We start from the raw sequence: 17081 nt of genomic DNA, 5'->3' as shown, positions 1-17081 counted from the left end.
ATGTTAAGATGTTTAACCTTAATCTTTGGGTGCTATTTAAAATAAAGATTTCCATCTCAATCTTTAATTGGTTTTAATTCAACAGGAACATTTTGAACCATTAATGTGCTCTTTCGTTTTGTTTTACTTGTGGGGCTTTTATGTTGTTATGTTTTCTATCCCTTCCGCCCTGTTCACCCTTCTGTTTGTTTTTGTTCAGATATTGGGGTTAAGCCCAGAGCTTCATGTATGCTGCGCTTTACTCTACCACTGGGCTGCTGGGGCCCCCGAGATTTCCCTTCAAAGTGTGTTCCCATGTGAGAACCTGAATTCAGATATCTAGAAACCACAGGAAAGCTGAGGGCGGAGGCCTATATCTGTCACCCCAGCGCTGAAGGGTGAAAAAAAGACAAGGGTAACCCCCAGAACTCACAAGACAGCCAGTCGGGGTAAACCACTGAGCTCCAGGTTCGCGAGAGACCCTGTCTCAAAAGACAAAGTGGAAAGCAGGGGAGGAAGACACTAGACATTGACCTATGGCTTCTACACAACTCAGCACACACACGCACAGTCACATGTGCACCACACACAAACATGTACACACACAAAGATAAATAGGAACAGTGTCTGCAATGCCTTGAATACTTTAGTGCCAAATTTCCCGTATTCAGAATAGCTGACTCTCCTAAAGGTCTGTGAGCCAAAAGATGTTTTGTGAGAAGGAGGGTGGTCCAGGAAGTGAAGCCTCAGCAGTTGGTCGGTCAGTAGGAGAGCAAGAATGCTGTGACTAAGAGAGACTGGCAGGCATGAAGTACTTGCTAGGCCAGAATTCCCCAGCTTCTGTTTGTTGCTGTTGCTGTGGCGTTCAAAGCTTCCCCCCCCCCCACCCGGGGTTGTTCTGTGGAGGCTGACTGTACGCCGGCGGGCCACTCAGGAAGGAAAGAGGGCACAGGCACCACACAGCACCTCCCTCTGAGAGTCACTGAACAGCAAACTACAGGGCAGGTTCCATGTTCCCCGGGCTTTAAGTCTTAAGATGTTCCTCCTCTGTTTCTTGTGACATTGTAAGATGAGAAGAAACACAATCACGCCATAAGGAAGAGACTTGGCCTCCAAAGGGCAGCCACAAAAGAGGGATTAAACCAAGAGGACAGCAAACTTCCTACTCCAGAACAAGAAGCTCGGACGCTCACAACATCTTGTGATTGGATTATAAAGAGGAACGTTTCTCTCTAGTTGCCCCGGAGTGTAAACCCAAGCTACACAAATTAAAATAACTTAAAGGAACCCACCATCATTGTCTACAGTTGGAGGACAAAGCTGACAAACAGGAATTCCAGTACCTCCTAGAAGTACGCAGGCACCTGCTCTGCAGACCTGCCCTCCTGCTGAACGAAGGGACCCAGACGACACCTGCACACCCCTAGCGCAAGGGTGGCGAAGAGCTCCTTCGGGGCTCCTGGTCCTTCAGCCTCCAACCCTGCTCTTCAGCTTGACGTTTGCCAAACCTAAGTGGCAGTCAGCAGAACATAACTTCAGTCTGAAAGGTCTCCAAGATAAGAGCTGCTCCTGAGGAATGCTTTCCTTCATAGCGGGAGTGGCTGCGGGGAACTTGAGCAAGCCAAATATGGGCTGTGTTCCCTGCAAGAATAAGAACTCACCTTGCAAGTGTCTTAAGTCAGTTTGCTTGGCCTGAAGCTGTCCGTTAAAACCTAATGTTATTTTTAATTGCAAGGTTTTGACCCCCGGAGCCAAACACGCCCAGGCTCTCCTGCAGTTCCACCCAAATGGGAGGCTAAGAGGATTCAAGAATAACCTGAGCAGAGTATAGAAATTTTGTCTTTATTTTTTTTTTAATTAAAGTTGTAAAATCTTTGCTGGGCAGTGGTGGTATACCCCTTTCATCCCACCACTCAGGAGGCAGAGGCAGGCAGATCTCTGAGTTACAAAGCAAGTTCCAGGACAGTCAGGGTTACAAAAGGAAACCCTGTCTTTGAAATAAAAAATATTTAAAATCGTCTCTACACATTCAAAAATACCTCCTTACTTGGTCCTGTGTTCAAACAGGAAACCTGGCTGCTCAAAGGTCAAAGATTGAGATTTGTTTTGTTGTGTTTTGTTTGAGAATCCTCGTGAAGCACGAGCTGACCGTAAAGACAAAGGTTGGAAAGGATTACTGGATACAAGCCAAGTGCCTGTGAGTGCCCTCTTAGATTCATCTGGGAAGAAAACTGTCTCTCAGAGACGATTATAAGGCTCAGTTTACAAAATCTCTTGATCCTTAGGTCAGTGGAGGCTATCTACTTTTGGAGAAAGAAAAAAGAGGTCTCCATATTGGAAATCCAACCCAGTTTGTAAAAGAATATTAGCAGCGGGGGTAAGCATTTATTCTGCCCTCTCTACAGTCTCACCTGCACAATGCCAAGTACTTAACGTGCCCCAGAACACCTGAGTGCAACTATTAGCTCCTTTCTATAAACGAGATACTAAATCTTACAGACGGTGAATAATGTGCCCAGGGAACCCAACATTGGGATACTCACGCACACACACACGCACACACACACACACACACACACGCACGCGCGCACACACACACACACACACACACACACTATTCTTGGCTCCTAGCTTCAGCAATCCTATTTTCAGCTGCTGCCTCACTTGCTGATAGTGGCTTTGGGGTTTGTCCCCATGCCAGAGGGACAAGAACGATGGTTGGGGGCTGGGGAGAGGAATGGCTCAATGGTTATGGGCACTTGTTCTTCTAGAGGAACTGGGGTCAAGTCCCGGTACCCATACGGTGGCTCACAACCATCTGTAACTTCAGTTCCAGAGGTTCTATCTCCCTGTTCTAGTCTCTACAAGTACCAGGTACCCACATAACACACACATATACATTCACACAGGCAAAATACTCATATACATAAAATATATCTTAAAATATAAAATAAGTATAAATAAATAAATAAAAATATAAAATAAATCTGAAAAAAGAATGATAATTTAACAGCAGTGTTTTAAGGTTTGCAAATTAATGTCTTGCATATTGTTTCACCATCTGAATCCTGTGAGGCCCCACACATTCCAAGCATGAAAATCCTCAGGAAAGTCACTGCAAGACAACCTGCCCTCTGTGTGAGCCCTGAAACCCACAGAGATGACAAGAGGGTTGTGAGCCATTAGGAATTACAAGCTAACTTTTGTGTGACTATGGACCACTTCCAGGAGACAATCTCAAGTGCTGGTTCAAATCTAAGTGCCATAGAAAGGACCTAAATATACAGTTTTCCAAAGAAAACAGACACAAGCACACAAAAGGTGGTCAAACTTGTTAGACTTTAGGGAAATGTCAATCAAAACCAGCAGGTCCCCTGCGCATCCACTGTGATGGCCATAGTCAGAAAGGGAGAAGATGAGGAAGCTGCAAAAAATGGCAACTCTCATAGATTGCTAGAAGAACTGTAAAACGGTACAATGACTTTAGGAAAGAAGTCTACAGTTTCTCAAAAAGCTAAACTCAGACTTACTGTATCTCCCAGCAATGCTACTCCTAAGTGTCTACCCAAGAGAAATGAAAACAAATCCACTCAAAATCTTGTACACAAATTTTCATAAAGGCATCATTGTGTAGTCCAAAAAATTGAAGCAACCAAATTCCAACAGATGGCTAATAAAAAACTGATTCTATAGATCTATATATGTGTGTATATATATATATATGTATATATATATATATATGTGCAATGGAATATTGTCTAATAAGACAAAAAGACAAAGGTCCTGCATATGCTGCAACATGGATAACCCTGAACCCATCAGGATGAGATTAGCCTGTCACAAAGAAGTGTCAGCAGCATGCAACCCTTTATATATAATCCCTGAAATAGGTAGGCCTATAACAACAGAAGGCAGATCAGAGGCTGGCGGGTAGTATAGATGTAGAAGGAGGTGATAACTAATACCAGTGGGATTCCTTTAAGGAATCCCTTTCTTTAAAAATGGATGGGGCTGGAGAGATGATTTAGTGGGCTGAGTCTTTGGTGCTTAAGTATAAAGGCCTGAGTTCAGATTCCCAGAACCCACATAAAAAGTCAGATGTCACTGTTCATACCTATAACAACAGCACTGTTGGGGGGGGGGGGTATTGAGTACAGAGACAGGCAGATGGATCCCAGGGGTTTGCTGGGTAGCCAGTTGTGTGTGAGTTCAGTAAGAAACCTAATCTCAAAGGTACAGAAGTACCTATGGAAGACATCTGACATCAACCACGGGTCTCTGTGCACACCTGTGCACACACGCACAAATCTATACACCAAACACACAAGCATGAGCACACACACGCACACATACACACACACGTGCACAACCATGTATGCATACACAACTTTTGCTTTAAAAATAAAAAAGAATGGAACACAGGCAGAAAGAAAGCCTTACCCCAGAAAACAACAAAAGTACATAGAAATTAGGTAACATCCCCCACTGAGACTGCAGATCGCCCAAGTGTTCTGTTTGGACTATATAGATTAAGGAAAAAATTCAAACCAACTATCAAAATGTGAAAACTAAAAGATTTCACTTTCAAGAAATGATCTGTATTATTTGTTTTTTTCTTTAACAAGGAATTGTAAAAGAAAAAAATGGCAACAGAAGGCTGGGGCTGAGGGGCCCTCGCAAGACAGAGCTTGCAGAAGTCAGTTTACTGTGGTTCCAGCTTCTGCTGGGTTCCACTCCATTTGTGACTTCAAGTTCCTCATCTATTGCTTTTAACAAATTCCAATGGAACCTCAGACCCAAGTTGCAGTCACAATTCTTAGAAAGAGGTGGCCTATGAAGGGCGGCTGTTTGTTTCATGGGTAAAGTAACTAAGGTAACTTATGAGTCCAGAGGACACGCAGCCCGCAGTAAAACAGGGGTTCTTTCCATTACATTCTTTTTTTCGGCGCTGAAGGGCCTTTTGCATGCTAACCAAGTGATCTAACACTGAGTTACCGCCCTAGAGCTCCTTGCTCTTTACTTCTGCAGCTAGTATCTCCAAATATTTATCATTGCTATTTCTCAGTTCTTATTTAGTCCCAACAGAGAGAACTCCACAAAAAGGCAACACAACATGCGTTCTGAAAACAATATGCGGTTTTCAGACATTATGATCTAATCATGAGCAAGAAGTTCTGCCTTGCCCCAGGATTCAGTGTGGTTTGCATGAGCAGCTTGAGCTAGCCCTCCCAAGCCAGAGGCCAACATCTCCCAACCCTAAGGAGAGTGAAGAGAATATCAAACTTGAACACACTAAGCAAGAACCCTTCTCCAAGGTCTCTTAATGCATCTGCTACAGAAGGCACTTACTTCTCACCAATATCTTTGCTTCCCTGGTGAAAAAGGACCATTCATAAGAAGTTACTAGTCCATAACTAGGCAAGTAAGGTAAACACTTTGAGGAACTATACTCATTCAATGACCCAGGCTTTGAGTCCGGCAAAGGAAATTCCATGTAATGTCCACACACAGTTTAAGGATGGGACAGAAATAAAGAACAACCAAATTCACAAGGTTAATCTTACCACTAGAAACCTGGGATATCTGATGCCCATCTGACTCTGGGCTATTTACAGAAGATCTGGAGCCAGCATGAGGCAGAAAATGGCAATGCATTCCACTAGTGAGTTCATCAGGATGCCAACCACTCCTGGCTTCCATGGGCTTCGTACCCAAGGTCAGCAGGGGAAATGTAATATAACCACACATGGGAAGGTGCCTTGCTGAGCTTTGGGTACACTTCTTTTCCAGTCAGAATGGATTGTAGGAAACTGGAAATATGACTCAGTGGGTGAAGTACTTTCACAAGCACAGGATCTGAGTTTGAGCCCTAATACTCACAGAAGATGTCAGAGAGTGTGGTGCATGCATTGGTGTTATCTCAATGCTGGGGAGGTAGAAGCAGGGAGTGTCCTGGCCTCCCAAACCAGCCAGCATAAAATCAGGCAACCAACAGATCCCAGTGGGAGACCCTGTGTCAGAATAAAGTGGACAGCCATCTTGAGGAACACCTGGTGTTGACCTCCGGCCGCAGCACGCGTGTCTACACAGATGGACTGTAGGGCTGTGGCAGAAAGGAGTGCTGGCCAAACCCTGAGAAAGCATCCAGCCTCCAAGGCAAACTAAATGATTGCTTCTCACTGCTAGAAACTGATTGTGACACTCTGAACTAGTCCTTGAGCTTCCTTGTACTACCTGGCCGAGAACCTCTCCCAAGGAAACACAGAAATGCCAACGCTCATCAATACTAAGGGAAAGAAAGTGGAAAGAAGGGCTGTGATTGAGACCCTGTATCAAAAGACAGTGAGAAAGTGTGAACTTGCACACAGGCAGCCGATTAATTTTAGCCTTGACAAGGGTGGAAGTTTTGACATTTGCTGGCAGATGAATGAAAACTGGGACCGATATATTAAGTGACACGAGCCAGTCATAAAAAGACAAATAGGATTCCATTTATGATATATTTAATATCATAATTCATAAAATTGAAATGTTGAGTGGTGATTGCCAGGGGAGGGGGAGAAGGAAGATGGAGTTGCTGGATGGGTCTGGAGTTCCAGCTTTGACGCACAGAGGAGTTTCAGAGACGGCTGCCTAACAATGGGGATATATGTATCAATACTGAATGTCAGACTTAGAAAATAGGACAGTAAATATTTGATCATGTATCTTTTATCACAATTAAAAATAGAAAGAGACCAGTTAGAATGGTCCATGCTCATAATCCCTGCTCTTAGGAGGCAGATGCCGGAGGAGCATGAATCCAAGCCAGCCTGGGCTGTAGCCTGAATTAGAGGCCAGCTTCAGTTAGAGTAGGACCTCGTAGCAAAATTAAGCAAATATGAAAGAGAGATGCTCACAGAAGCTATGTAATGAGATTTTTTTTTCTAAACTTTGAATAGGATTGTGAAATCTGAACTCAGGTAGGAGTAGGGGAGGTGTGGCAATGGAGCACCCTGGGAAATTTCCAGAAAGTCTGCTCCTATATCTCAAGGGTGTGGCTCTGAGAGTCCGATGGCATGCAAACTATCATTATTACTTTTCAGGGAGGGAAGAAAGGGGGAGATGCTTGACTGTATGGTGTGGACACTCTCGGAAAGGAAAAAACAAAAACTAACTGTAGCTGGAGTTACTCTCAATCCCATTGGGCTCCTCATCCCATCTTTATCTCAACAATCAAAGTCCTGTTCATACTACATTCCCAGGCTCTGAGCGAGGGCTCATCACATAGTTGGCACGCTACAAACATGTGTTGGCTGAATGAACCCAGAAGACTGATAGTCATAGGGAGAAAATGCTGCCTATATGGTCTTCACTTGAGCAAGCGCTATATATACCGACATGGATTTTTTTTCCTAGAAACTATTAACAGTGCAATGTATACAATCTGATTCCTTTTACACAATGCACAAATTAAAACAATGGAGACATACATACAGAAAAGTATGTATATATGAATGTGTACACACACACATTTATCCTAAATAATTTCTTCCACCCTTTTGGTTACAACCCCTCATGAGAAATAAGAAACAGTCAAGCAAATTCTCACAGGTTAAACTCAAATCCAATTAGTCAAATGAGCCAATCCAGCTGACTAGCTAATGATATATTGGTTGTCGAGGAATCCAAAGCAAAGAATAAATTAGCGCATCAAAGGCATATGGGAGCCTGAGAAATGGCTCACCAAGAAAAAGTGTTTAAAATCAATTACTGCACAAACTTGATAACCCAAACTCAATCCCCGGGTCCCACAAGGGAAGGTGAGAACCATACATACATACATACATCATACATACATACATACATACATACATACATATAAAACCAACTCATGAAGCTGTCATCTGCTCTCCACATGCATACCATGGCAGCCCACACAATAATGAGTGTGTGTGTCTAGGTATGTGTGTGTGCATGCACATGCGCGCACATGAACAAAGAAACTGAAGGGTGCATGTATTTCCCGCTGTATAGTTAGCCGGGCGGTGGTGGCACATGCTTTTAATTCCAGCACTTGGAAGGCAGAGGCAGGGGGATCTCTGTGAGTCCGAGACCAACCTGGTCTACAGAGCAAGTTCCAGGAAAGACTCCAAAAGCTATGGAAAAACCCTGTCCAAAAAAAAAAATAAAAAGTATAGTTCTCTAGAACAAACTATCACCATTGCTTATATGGTAGATTTTTCCATGCAGTCTATACGTTGGCATGACTTCAAATCTCAACTCTGCTTTTCTCTCTCAACTTTGTTTTCTCCCCCCAAGGAGGAGGTTGGGAGAAGAGAGATGACATTTAGAACACTATAGGATTATTGTCAGGATGAAATAATTAAGCCAGGCCCGGTGGTGCAGACTTGTTTAGTCCAGCTACTAGAGAGGCTGAGTGAGTCAGGGGGATTACAAGTTCAAGGCTAGTCTGGGAAACTTGGTGAGTTCCTGCTTCAAAATAAAAAGTATTTAAAAGGCTGGGAATGTAGCTCAGTGGTAGAGAGCTTGGATCCTAGAAGCCATGGAATCAAACCCCAACGCAGGAGGAAAAGGAACGCTCTTGCATCTTGTCAAATACACTAACCATTATTCTAATGGAACACGGTGTATCATGGCCCGCTTAATCTTATAACAGCGTTTTCCAGTTCTTCCAAAAACAAAGGCCAAAGCTAATAACTAAGCTCCCAGGGTCACAGGTGGTGGAGCTGAGACGCCAATTCACGGTGCCTGAAAAGATAACAGAGAAAGTGCTCCTCTCTGCCAGGCCAGGCTGAAAAGACCCAACGCGTGGCAGCCTGAACTATGCCTGTACACAAAGGGCACAATAAGTATTATTCCTCGCACAAAGTAAAGAAAAACCGGTAGAGCTGACAGGCAGCTTGTGCCTAGCAGTGCCTAGCGGTCTTAAAGGACACCCAGGCACCGCATCCTGTTTTCTTTTAAGCACTGGACTGGGCGCTGTCACTGTCCACGACCTGGGAACATTGATGGCGCGCAGCGGTGCCCCGCAGTGGCAGTAGACAGGGGCCAACGCGGACAGCCACAGGTCCAACTTTTACCTTGACCTGCATTCTCACCGCCACAGGAGCCGAAGCGACAGCGTATTCCTCCGGGTTCCGGACACCTCCGGAGACTCGATTCCTCCAGGATTCCGCAGACCCGGACTCACACGCGCTCCCCGCCGCCCTGACCCCGGGTTCGGTTTCCGCTCGGCCACGACCCAGCTCTGGCCGGGTCCCAACTCCCGGAGGAAAGACTACGGGTCCTGCCCTTCGGGAGGGTCCACAAGGTTGCCAAAACTTCAGCTATGATAATCATCTTCGGGTGGAGACTAGAGGACTTGAAAGCCAGCGTTTCGCAAATCCTACCTATTCTAGATCGCAGTTAGATACGCGTGCGCCTGGCTCCACCCACAGCCACCTGGGGCCCCGAGCCTGACCCGTGCCTACCGCAGAGCAGAGCGCTGCCCCGGGTCCTCATCCTAGATTTTCCAGGCCAGCTACCAAAACCTGGTCTGAGGACTGTGGAGTCAGAAAATCTGGCCTCCACCTTGACGTGGTCTCTGCCCTTTACAGCCTCGTGGAGTTGTCACGTTGTCTTTTGGGTTCTGTTACCTCCTATGTAGGAAAGAGATGACTCCAAAGTAGTCCGAGGAGCAAAGGAGACGGTCACTGTCATCAGACAGATTTTAGATTCTTGGCTCAGAGTTTAGGCTTGCGGTGTTTCTTAGAAACCTGTGAGTTGCTGAACAGAAGAGGTCCTCCTGGGACCTGGTTTGTCTATACAGAGACAATAATAAGAAAACCCGCCTTTCTCACAGAGGTTACACTGGACAAAGACAGTTACTTTGGTTTACTTGTGAAGTATCATACAAATGTTTTTTTGTGGTTCTTGTTACAGGGAAGGAGGTCCTCTGACTGCACAGTCTTGTCTAAGGCTGTGGTCAGTGACTCCAGATGTATCTCTGTGTTGGAAGCGGTGACACATAGGAGAAACACAATATTCCAGAGGATCACAAATGGTGTAGGAGGTCCAGGACAAGCAAGCGGGCCCTCCTCCTACATACAAATACTATAATGAACAATACTAGGCATTTATCCTGGACAGGTGACTTTAAATTACGATTAAGTCCAGTCTGAAGTTTTGCCTGGTAAGCTCGCATTTGCAGTCACAGTCAATAAAACTTGTTTCTGCCTGGTGGTGGCTGCGCTCACCTTTAATCCCAGCATGCAGGAGGCAGAAGCAGGCGGATCTTTGTGAGTTCAAGGCCAGTCTGGTCTACACAGCTAGTTCCAGGACAGCCAGGGCTGTTACTCAGTGTGGTCTCAACGGTGATTTCCTTGTTTTCTAGTAAAGTCGTATATTCTCACTTTGCTGTTTTGCCTACTAAGAATGAGAAGTCTTTTCCTCTAGGTTAGCCTCCTCAAATTGTTGATGATCTGTAGACATTTACCAGGACAAATGCTCTTACAAGGCAAGCCAGAGCCTTCTGGCTTGTTCCGGCCATAGATCATTTCTGTTAGCTCTCGTCACTGCCCTAAGGCCCACAAACGAAAAAGCTAGACTCATCCAAAAGACTAAGCATCTGAACTAGCACATGCTGACACCTCTTGGTGTCTATTTTAATGTCTCGGGCAATTGTGTGTGTTAGGGTGGTCACGTGATCAAGCTTCAAGAGACAATTGGAGCCCAAGGTGACCCCTAAATGCTTTGACCTTCTAAATGTGCTGGTTTACAAGGCTCTTTGGTTCCAAGCTGTATCAAAAGTACTGAGGGCATTGTAATCAGTGAGTTACCAACCCCAAGGCTGCTGCTCACTGTACAGCTGGCCAGGTGCTAAGGCCAGGAAGGTGACTTGATTAGAAAAACTGGCTCAGTCAGAAGATAAAGGACACCAGTCACAAAACCCATCTTTCAGGAAATCTGACTCATGAATATCTTCTAGGAGCCATTAATGGGTGTTTCTGGGCTCTTGAGGACCTCCAGGGATACAGGGTGGTGGGAGCGAAGGATGTACGCTAGACTGGAAGGCCTAGTCACAGAAAAGCTCGCTGCTCTGTGAACGGCAAAACAAAGGCCATTATTTCTCTGGGCTATTCTTGCCACTGACTAATGAAGCCGTCTGTAGTTATTGCAAAATGGGCACCTCGAGGCTGCCTGAAGAACTCTTGCTGTTTATCGAGCTCATGATAATGGAAGAAAGTAGTATCTCACCCGAGTCATAGATCAGTCACTAGGGATGTTTTAAATGCCGGGCTTCACTTGGCAGATCCTCAGACCCTCCCCCACAGTGTTTCTAAGGTAGAGCCCAGGCATCTCTTTCATAGTTCCCTCAATTAGTTGAAAAGATTGTGTATCAAATTATTCTGGCCACAAACATATCTCTAGTTAGGATGCTTAAATTCTGCAATGTTCATTATTTGTCTGGGGTAGACTGATTCAGACCGACAAATAGTCCCCCGAACACAGACTGTTTAACAGACAATGCTGGATGCCAGAAAAGTCAAAGATGAATAAGATATTGTCCAGCCTCCAAAGAGCTCAGCTTTACAGGAGGGGGAGCAATCAGAACTGAAAGCACGCCTGGGGCACCCTCCCCAAGCCTCAGCATCTTAAAGGGCTTCATTTTTCTCCTCTGTTGACTGCATCCCTGCCCTCTCTTTCTGCCTCTGTCCATTCTTCTCTTAGGTTTTCTTCTCTTTTGTCTGGTCTCTCCTCTCACCCAGGGTTTTTAAGGTCTCCAGCCTAACGAACACGTGCACATGGAGAGTTTTGATGTCTGAGCTAACAGCGCTTAAGCTAGGGTTTCAACATTAAAGGTTAACTTGGTGAGTTTAGGGTGGAGTTGAACAGCTGACCTTTTTTCACGAGGAAGGATGGTGCCCCAACCATCCTTCATTTCTTAATGAGTCCCAAATAATCAAGAGCATCAAGGGATATTTTCTAATACAAATAATCGACTCTGAAGGAGAATGGTTTCAGGCTTGGATTTGAATTTGGTTTTGCTTTCATTTCCTTTCCTTGGAAGGATTGTTAGAGATTTTTCAAAGTCATACCCCTCCCATTCTGTTAGGACGAAGGGGAAATAAACAACTTTTTCTTTGCACCAAGGAGAAAAGGCACTGTGTGTGGGAGTGGACTGGCACAGTTCTTGCCTGTCTTGCCTGGCTTATGATCCTCATGTTGACTCACGAATCTTTTGCTTTCAGAAGCCCAGAGAACATAAGAAAGGACAATGCCATGCGGAGAGGTCATATACTCCAACTGCCACAAACCAGCTACAATTAAAATAAGCAATTGCAGAATTGGGGGAAATGTAGAATTATAGGTTATTAAGGAGATCAGGGTAGGCATGGTGGCTCACGCCTGTAATCCAAGTGCATCAGAGGCTGAGGCAGGAGAATTTCTGGGTGCTTAAAGCCAGGTTAGGTCACAGACCAAAACCTTGTCTCAAAAAATATTTTTTAAAAGTTGAAGAAAAGTCTGAGATAAAGGACGGAATTCAGCCCTTTCTGCATAGTTGTTTCTGTTTTCAGACCTTTGTCCTGGCTAGTTCTGCAACCAAACTGACACAAGGTAGAGTCATCTGGAAGGAGGAAACTGCAATTGAGAAAATGGACTTTATAAGGTCATGCGGCGGGCAGGGAAGCCTGAAGTGCATTTTCTTGATTAGTGATAGATGAAAGAGAGAGGACCCAGACCACTGTGGATGGGGACATCCTGAGCTGGTAGTCCTGGATTCTATAAGAAAGCAGACTGATAGATAGGTCCCAGTGCTGAGAAGGACACTGTACTTGAAGCCTCATCCCTAATCCAAAAGCTGTCTCTAGTTGACAGCCACTCACAAAGGAAAATACAGTTTCCTCCAATGGAGTCTCACTGGAAGTAAAGACAACACTTAAGGCAAGCCCCGTGTCCTACTGAAGATGGCCAACACAGAATGAACTCAGTGGTATTTTTGGAGACGCTTTGTCTCATAATGCTTTGCTGGGGATTTTTTTTAACCGTACTTGTCTTTTGGTTACTTATTATGGTTTCTGATTTTGAACTTCAATGGTGTGTGTGTGTGTGTCTGTCTGTCTGTCATGCTTTTTTTTTACTTTTTTATTCTGTTTATTTGTTTTGTTTTATACTGACTATTTGTTTTCTAAACAAAAAGAAAGAAGGTGTGGAGTTAGACAGTGGGAGAGTGGACTGGGAGGAAATGAGGAAGAAGAAACCATAATCAAAATATGGTGTATGAAAAAAAATATTTTCAATTTTAAAAAAGCATCTGAGCAAGCCACAAGGAAGAAGCCTTAAGCAGCGCTCCCCGACTGGAGGAGCTTCTGCCTCCAGGTTCCTTCTCTATTTGGGTTCCTGCCCTGACTGATTTCAATGACTGACGGAGCTGTAATATGGACGTGTGAGTGAAATAAACCCTTTTCTCCCCAAGCTGTTTGTGGCCATAGCGTTTCAGCACAATAATAGAAACCCTGAAAACAACCTTCCTGTTCAAAGGAGTGGCGACTCCTTCCGTGAACGACTCATTCCGTCAGTCCATTCACTCTTTCTCTTAAACCATTGCAAACCTGAACTCTTAGAAAAAAGGAAAGACTGTATCGTTTTCACTACCCGAATAAAACTTATCTGCTGTGCTCCAACGCTGTCTAACAGCCATGAAGACAGAGGATCTCCTCCCACATAAACAAAGACTAGAATATTTTTAATTGAGGATGAGGGATTTAAGCAATCTATGCATCATAATTGCAAACCTTGGACTTCATACTTCCAAAATCTACCAAAGCCAGGCAGGGTGGCACACGCCGATAATCCCAACACTTGGGAAGCTAAGTTAGAAGTATTGTCTCAAGTGTGAGGAACAGAGTTCAAGTCCTCAATACCCATGTAAATGCTAGGGAGTTATGGCACGCCACTTGTAATCCCTCCAGAGTTGAGACCGGGATTCCCTAGAGGAAGATGGCCAGCTAGACTAGCCAAAATAGCTAGTTCTGAGAACCCTGATTCAACACATAAGATGGAGAGTGAGAAGGAAGGCACTGACAATCAGCTTCTGTCCTCCAGATCCACATGCACACACACACACACACACACACACACACACAATTTTCTATTTTAAAAAGAAGAAAAAAAATGATGATTTTTTTTTTCAGTGCTAAGGATTAGACCAAGGGCCTCACACATGCTAGGCAAATATTCTGCTACTGAACTACTAATTTATTTTATGCAATTATTAATATTCCCAATTATTACTATGCAAATGGGAATGTCGGAATTTGTATTAGAATTGTGTGAAAAATGTTCAGACTTCCACATAACAGCTCATACCAAAATATAAAGAGAGAGAAGTCTGGACACAGGTACGGAAGGACAGGAAACAGACGAAGAGCGTCAGAGAGAAGGCAGCCTGAGCAGAATGTCTTTTGCAGCCTTCAGAGGCACCAACCTCGGGGACACTTGATTTCCAGTTTCTAGCTTCCAGAAATGCACAGCAATGAAATAATGTAGCGTCAGGGTTGCCAGTTACAGCCTCCTAAATGATTAGCATATTTTCCTACGAGTTCAACTCAGAAGCTGCCCTCACTACCTGACTAGGGGAGCCAGTATGTGCCTCTTGCACAAGTGTAAACATGATTTACACCCTTCATTGCCCTTAAAAGTGTCTGTGTTTGCATAGCCATTTTACCTTCCAGGCCAACCCACAACCCTTCCTGGAAGCCGTCAGCTATGAGGTTCTTCCAACCACTTTGATGTCTCTAGCTACTCCAGCCCTCCCTTGGCAGAAGGGCAAACAGGATATTCATTTAAAAGCTTTCAACTGGTTTTGTTTTGACTAGTTTTAAGCTCAATAAAGATAGGAAACTCTTTCCTCACTCAGCATTTACAGTTCTCCTGATCAAGCTGACCCTGGGTCTCAAGCATGCTAAGCAGGTATTCTAATACACTTCTGCTCCATAGCCAACCTTTACTCTTTTTTTTTTTTTTTTTTTTTTTTTTTTTTTCAAGACAGGGTTTCTCCGTAGCTTTTTGGTTCCTTTCCTTGAACTAGCTCTTGTAGAACAGGCTGGCCTCCAACTCACAGAGATCTGCCTGCCTCTGCCTCCCGAGTGCTGAGATTAAAGGCATGTGTCACCACCACCCAGCTATGAAGTATATTAACTTTCATCATTATGAAAATAACTCAGTACAGCCTGGCAATAGCTCATCTACAGCCAATATCTCTACTTTAATTGTATCAAGATAAAACATATTCTGCAAATAAAGTACATATTTAAATTAAAAAAAAAAAGAAAAGAACTCAGAAGCAAAGGTTTATTCTAACTCATGGTGGCGGAGGGTTCAGTCCGTGCGCATTTTGCCCCATGTAGTGGAACAGAAAAAAACATCATGGTGTGTAGTAAAAGAGGACCTCATAACACCCAGACAGGAAGCAGAAAGTGAGCATGCCGGGAAGGGGCCAGAAATAATATAACTCCCCAAACCTGTCCTGAGTGATCTACTTACCCCAGTCAAGTCCCACCTTCCAATATTTCCAGAACTTTCCAAAATACTGCTGCTACCCTGTAAGCACCCTTGTCATACATGAGTAATTTTTAAGGAGATTCTTCATCTCCAAATTGCGATACTAAGTCATAGACTGCAGGACTCTCCAGGTTTTCCTTAAGAAGCAAAAGGTGCTAAGAACAACCAAGCTGCTCTGTCTGAGTGTGGCATTACGATGCTGGCTCCAGCATGAATACGCAGAGAGAAATGGAACACCTTCCTTGTGTGCGGGTATTGGGTGTCCCTAATAACGTTTGACAAAGCTGAAGCAGCACAATAAAATTAAAACCAACAAAAGGAGATTGTTCCTGCAAACAAGGCAAGTCCCTGTGCCAACACAGGTGGTAAACACGCTTATATGGGCTGAACCCTATCACAAATTGCATGGCATGCAGGTTCATAGATAGCCTTGCTGTGCCAGCCGGGACACCACAGACAGGACTAGGAAGCCTAGTGTGAGACTCTGGTGGGAGAAGGAAAAAAAAAAAACATTATCTTGATCATCAGACCGATTTCAAGGTCAGAGTCACACAGGAAAACAGTCATTTCAAGAGCACACTCCTCAGTGCTGCCTGGGTACTTGCCCTTCATTCTCTCCTGTCAAGGAGGATGAACCTTTGATGGCACCAAGTTCAGATCCCATCCTAGGAGAGCTGGATGTTTGTCAGTATTCCCTAACATAAATGTGAGGTTCTCCAGCAGTGACACATACCGGGAACTGGCTCATTTTCTCTACCCAGGTAGAAGCCTGGCTGAAGGTATATGTGGTGGCTTCTCATCCCAGTGGGGAAAACAGAGCAAAGATGATGAGAACTGTTTCTCCACATAGATACTGTTTCTTGGTTAAATTCTAAACCACACACGTGCCTGAAGCACTCAGAACCCTTGTGTGTGTGTGTGTGTGTGTGTGTGTGTGTGTGTGTGTAAGTATGTGTAGGTATGTGCCTCCTCACCTCTACCTCCAAGTAGCCCAGGGCTCCACAATCTGCCTCCTTTCCCAAAGACGGTGCTGAGAATTCTCCAAACAGTTGCATCTCTTTCAGCTCAGAAGAACTCTGATCTCTCTACCAACAAAAGCCATACATCATCATTGCAGATGGGAGAAACCTCCAAAGAATGCAGGAGAAAGAAAGGGGGTAAGGAAGAGATCCTAGGAGAATGAGTTACTGGCCACTCTGACTATCTAACACAGCAGAGTCCCAAGTTCATCTTTGCCCTAACTTGCAAAAATGTTTGCTTCTTTGGAAACCACATCGCTATGACCATGGACATAAAATACAGACACTGCTCTGTGCAGGAATTGGTTGCAGGGCCGTCTGCATAGGTTTGGAAAGAGAACAAGAAACTTAGAACTTGAAAGCTAGTCTGTGCAAGGAAAATCTGTTCCCAGTTCTTATTTACACTGATTTAAGCTGTTCCCAGTCTCTTTACTTACAAAGCAGCTGCCCTAGTTTGCTTTCGGTTGCTGTGATAACCATCATGACCAACGACACCTTGGGGAGCAAAGAGTGTATCTGGCTTCCTGAGCATAGTCC

At 44.4% G+C, this 17081-nt stretch overlaps 1 protein-coding gene across 2 annotated transcripts in view; it reads right to left on the bottom strand.

Moving 5' to 3' along the window:
• Trpm6 (transient receptor potential cation channel subfamily M member 6) overlaps positions 1 to 9300 on the bottom strand; it is a 137815-nt gene extending 128515 nt beyond the window's left edge. The window contains exon 1 of one of the 2 annotated variants that reach the window (XM_050159951.1): positions 9063 to 9300. In XM_050159951.1, the coding sequence (XP_050015908.1) occupies positions 9063 to 9074 (12 nt within the window). In that variant the 5' untranslated portion in view covers positions 9075 to 9300. Of the gene's footprint in view, positions 1 to 1271; positions 1535 to 9062 lie in introns of those variants that run through there. The other variant, XM_050159952.1, reaches the window with a different exon arrangement.
• Between the last annotated feature and the right edge of the window lie 7781 nt (positions 9301 to 17081).

This window comes from Alexandromys fortis, unplaced genomic scaffold (assembly GCF_014885135.2).
Source record: "Alexandromys fortis isolate MF-2015 unplaced genomic scaffold, M_Fortis_MF-2015_v1.1 scaffold_10, whole genome shotgun sequence".
Lineage (NCBI taxonomy): Eukaryota > Metazoa > Chordata > Mammalia > Rodentia > Cricetidae > Alexandromys > Alexandromys fortis.
Note: the sequence above shows the minus strand (reverse complement) of the source record. Positions and strands in the feature narration are given on the sequence as shown.